The following is a 3,925-nucleotide window of genomic DNA, read 5'->3' on the forward strand; positions in this document are numbered from 1 at the left end:
CTAATGTCACTTGTTGTCATGTAGTATGATGTGCTAATGCATTGCTTTTACATGCACCGAGCGCTTTCCTACCATTTTCCATAAAACATATCCAGATGTCCCCAAGTGCAAAAAATGATGGCATGTGTAGGCAACAAAAAATCGAATTGCAGAGTAATATTTGGCACATATGTGCCTTTGGTGATATGTTTCATATTATTTTGGTTATCTTTATATTAACATGTGAAAAATAAAAATAAAGCAATGCAAATTATATTATAAATTTATTGTTTATGTAATATAACCCTTATTTTCCACTTGATTTAGTATTAAAAGGAAATAAGTTAGTAGAAACTGTGGTATAAACTAAGTCACCGAATTCGCCGATTTTTATGCATAAAATTCGAAATTCGGCGAATTTGAAGGTCAAACGAACATATTCGTTCGAGTTCGCCATTAAATTCGGCGAACTCGAATTTCATGCCGAATTCGAATTTGAGCCGAATAAAATCGTCATTAAATTCGTTTCTATACGTTGAAATTCGCCTGCAGCTGATTAAATTCGTTTTTTTTTTTCGCGCGCCCGCGGGTTTTAGTGTTCCTGTTTTAGGTTTCATTGGTTTCATTGACTCGGGTTTCATTGTTTCAAGTTTTCAACTTTCATTGCCGCCGCTGGTCATTGCAGACGCCATACTATAGTCTATGATACTCCAGACTGGATCGTAAAGGCTTGTGTACAGTGTAACGTGTTCACTGTTTAGTGTTTACCAGGCCGAGAGGCGAGAACTCAGAAAACTGCCGCGTGTGCATCTGCCATCCTGTAACTTGTAAGTTTTCTTCTCGTCTTCTTTGAACTTTCCTTTCCGTCATAGTAATGGAATGAACCAATGCTTGGAAAGAATTTGGTGTTGATAACATCACAAAGGAATCAGAAGTATGGAATGATTCTCTTAGAGCAAATGCAGTTAATTTCTGTCAAGAAAATGCCATGGTTGGGGATCCGGATAACCATACTTTGTTTGGACAGTCTCGAGCACCTTCTTGATGAATGACTTTAATCTCTAGGCTGCAGACATAGAGTACCCCACTGTGTTACAAATTATTTGTTTGCTGGTGGAGCTTTGGCTGTAAGATCTCATAACCCATTGCAATATTGTGGAGTTACTCACGTCCTGTGCCTCTGTCCAAATGAGTCCTTCATTACATTGCTTCGCATTTGTTTGCTGGTGGAGCTTTGGCTGTAACTTTGTAAGATCTCATAACCCATTGCAATATTGTGGAGTTACTCACGTCCTGTGCCTCTGTCCAAATGAGTCCTTCATTACATTGCTTCGCATGAGTCTTTTCTCAAATCCTGATTTTGTCTCTCTGAAATCTGGGTATGGCATTTTTGCTTTTCCATAGTCTGTCCCATGAAGTGCTTGCACTGGATAGTTCCCTTACCTCTAGGCTCTAATTATGTTCTCACTGTGTTGAAGCCTGGTTTGACTGTGTTGAAGACAATTTTCTTTATTCAGAACTACCCAAAACCTCCTTACTACCCTCAAATTTGTTGTCAATAAGTTAGGCAATCCTTAAATAATAAAGACTGTTATTCTTTGAAAACTGTTATCAGCTCTTTATCAGATCTTTCATCTGGAAAATTTATCCTTAAATAATTTATAACAGTTTATCCTTAAATAATTTTCCAGATGACAATTTTCAATGAGAGAAGACTGTTATTCTTTGAAAAATTCTGGCTTGCTTACTGTTCGTTGGATGATCATGAACATTTGCTTTACAAGTTTACATGACTAACGAAAATGTAATTTCAAAAAAAATTGCAGGCATTTCAGACATTGAAGTGTCAGACATTTCAGACTTCTAAATTCCAATGGCACCCCCAAAATCAACTGCTGTAGCTTGGAATTTTATCCAAAAAGATGGTTTTAATCTTTCATGTCAGCTGTGTGGACATAATTTCAAGGGCACTTTGACTAGAGCAGTGGATCACCTTCTCGGTATTAGCAATGGAAGTGGAGGTGGTGTTGAAGCCTGCACTAAGATCACTGATGAACAAAAAGCCAAAGTGGAGAAAGACCATTCCAGTTCACAGATGCAAAGGCAGAAAAGGGTGAATAAGAGGCAGCGAATTGAGAGGGAGATTGCCATGTCTTCCTCCAACACCATTAATTCAGTTTCAAACATTGGTGGATCTAGTTCTACAGCTCCTCAAGCAAAAACAGGTGGGCCGAAAACATTAAATCAATTCTGGAAACCTGTTGAGAAACAGGAAGTTGATGACGCTGTTGCTGAGTATTTTTATGCATGTGCAATTCCCTTTAATGTGGCGAGGAGTCCATATTTTAAAAATGTAATTAAAAAGGCCATTGATTTTGGGAAGGGCTATGTTCCTCCTGGATCTGAAGCTTTAAGGACAACTTTGCTAAAGAGAGCGAAAGACAGAGTGACAGGAAAGTTGGCTGATATTAAAGAGTCCTGGAAGCTTACAGGATGCACAATTTTGAGTGATGGTTGGTCAGATTTGTGTCATCGCCCATTGATCAATGTGCTTGTTTATTGTCCTCAAGGGGTACTTTTCTTGAAGGCAGTGAATGCAATGGATCAAGTGAAGACATCAGAATTTATTTTTGGAATTTTGGATGAAGCGATTCAAGAAGTTGGGGTGGAAAATGTTGTCCATGTTGTTACAGATAATGCATCAAATTGTGTTGGTGCAGGGAAGCTGATTATGGAAAAATATGAGCAGATTTATTGGACCCCTTGTGCAGCTCATTGCTTGGATATAATGTTGCATGACTTAGCCAAATTTCCTTGGGTCAATGAAACAATCCGAAGAGCCAAATCAATTTCAAACTTCATCATCAACCATTGTCTCACTTTGAGCATATACAGGAAGAATGCATCAAAAGAGTTGTTGAGGCCTTGTGATACAAGGTTTGCCACTTTTTATATTACTCTGAAAAGAGTTGTTGAGGAAAAAGCGAGCCTAAGAGCTGTTTTTTGCAACACTGAGTGGGAGAGATCTACCCTCTCAAAAGAAACTAAGGGGAAAAATGTTGAACAAATAGTGCTCAATAATGGCTTTTGGGAAAATGCAAACAAGGTTTTAAAAATTTGTGGCCCAATTGTTAATGTGCTCCGCATGGTTGATGGTGACAAACCTTGTATGGGTTTTGTTTATGAAAGCCTTGATCGTTGCAAAGAGGCCATTGCAACTGCTTTTGATAATGTGGAAGCTGATTACAAGGAGATATGGGATTTAATTGATCATAGATGGAAGATGATGCATAGTCCATTACACGCAGCAACATGCTATTTGGACCCTAGATTGTTTGGGTTACCAAGACATAGGGATGAAGAAATCATGAATGGACTTATCCAATCTATTGAGAAGCTAAATCCAGATCCAGAGATTGCAGGTTTGATCAAAAGTCAGTTGAGAGCATACAGGTTAGAAGAAGGATTATTTGGAACAGTATCAGCAAAGTATGATAGGAGCAGAAGTGATCCAGCACTATGGTGGGAATTTTATGGTTCAGGGGCACCAGAATTGCAAAATTTTGCAATTCGTATCTTAAGCCAAGGAACAAGTGCATCAGCATGTGAAAGGAATTGGAGTTCCTTTGACCACATTCATTCCAAAAAAAGAAATAGACTGTCATCTCAAAAATTAGAAGATCTTGTTTATGTTCGTAGTAATTTGCAGTTGGCATTGAAGAATGTGGCTAAAGAGTCATCCAATTCTTCTACTCCGTGGATCGATCCTGTTCCAAATGCAACAATGGATGATGCTGATTTGTACATTGATAGTGACATAAACACTGACAGGGAATTCGCTGATGAATCTGGTGCTGAAGCATCTAGCGGATTCACATCTCATACTGCTCTTGATGACATAGAACTTTTTGATATAACAAGTGGGCAACAGGAACGTCAAGAATAA

The 3,925-nt window shown here is 38.4% G+C and overlaps 1 protein-coding gene across 1 annotated transcript; it reads left to right on the forward strand.

Moving 5' to 3' along the window:
* Positions 1-1,852: 1,852 nt before the first annotated feature.
* Positions 1,853-3,925, forward strand: LOC149230730 (uncharacterized). Its single transcript, XM_089381400.1, has 3 exons — positions 1,853-2,769; positions 3,169-3,580; positions 3,689-3,925. The coding sequence occupies exons 1-3, from the start codon at positions 1,853-1,855 to the stop codon at positions 3,923-3,925; spliced, it is 1,566 nt and encodes a 521-aa protein (XP_089237526.1).

The sequence above is a fragment of the Pinus tabuliformis genome, chromosome J (genome assembly GCF_031772625.1).
Source record: "Pinus tabuliformis cultivar Carrire ecotype Pingquan chromosome J, CPIR1, whole genome shotgun sequence".
NCBI lineage: Eukaryota > Viridiplantae > Streptophyta > Pinopsida > Pinales > Pinaceae > Pinus > Pinus tabuliformis.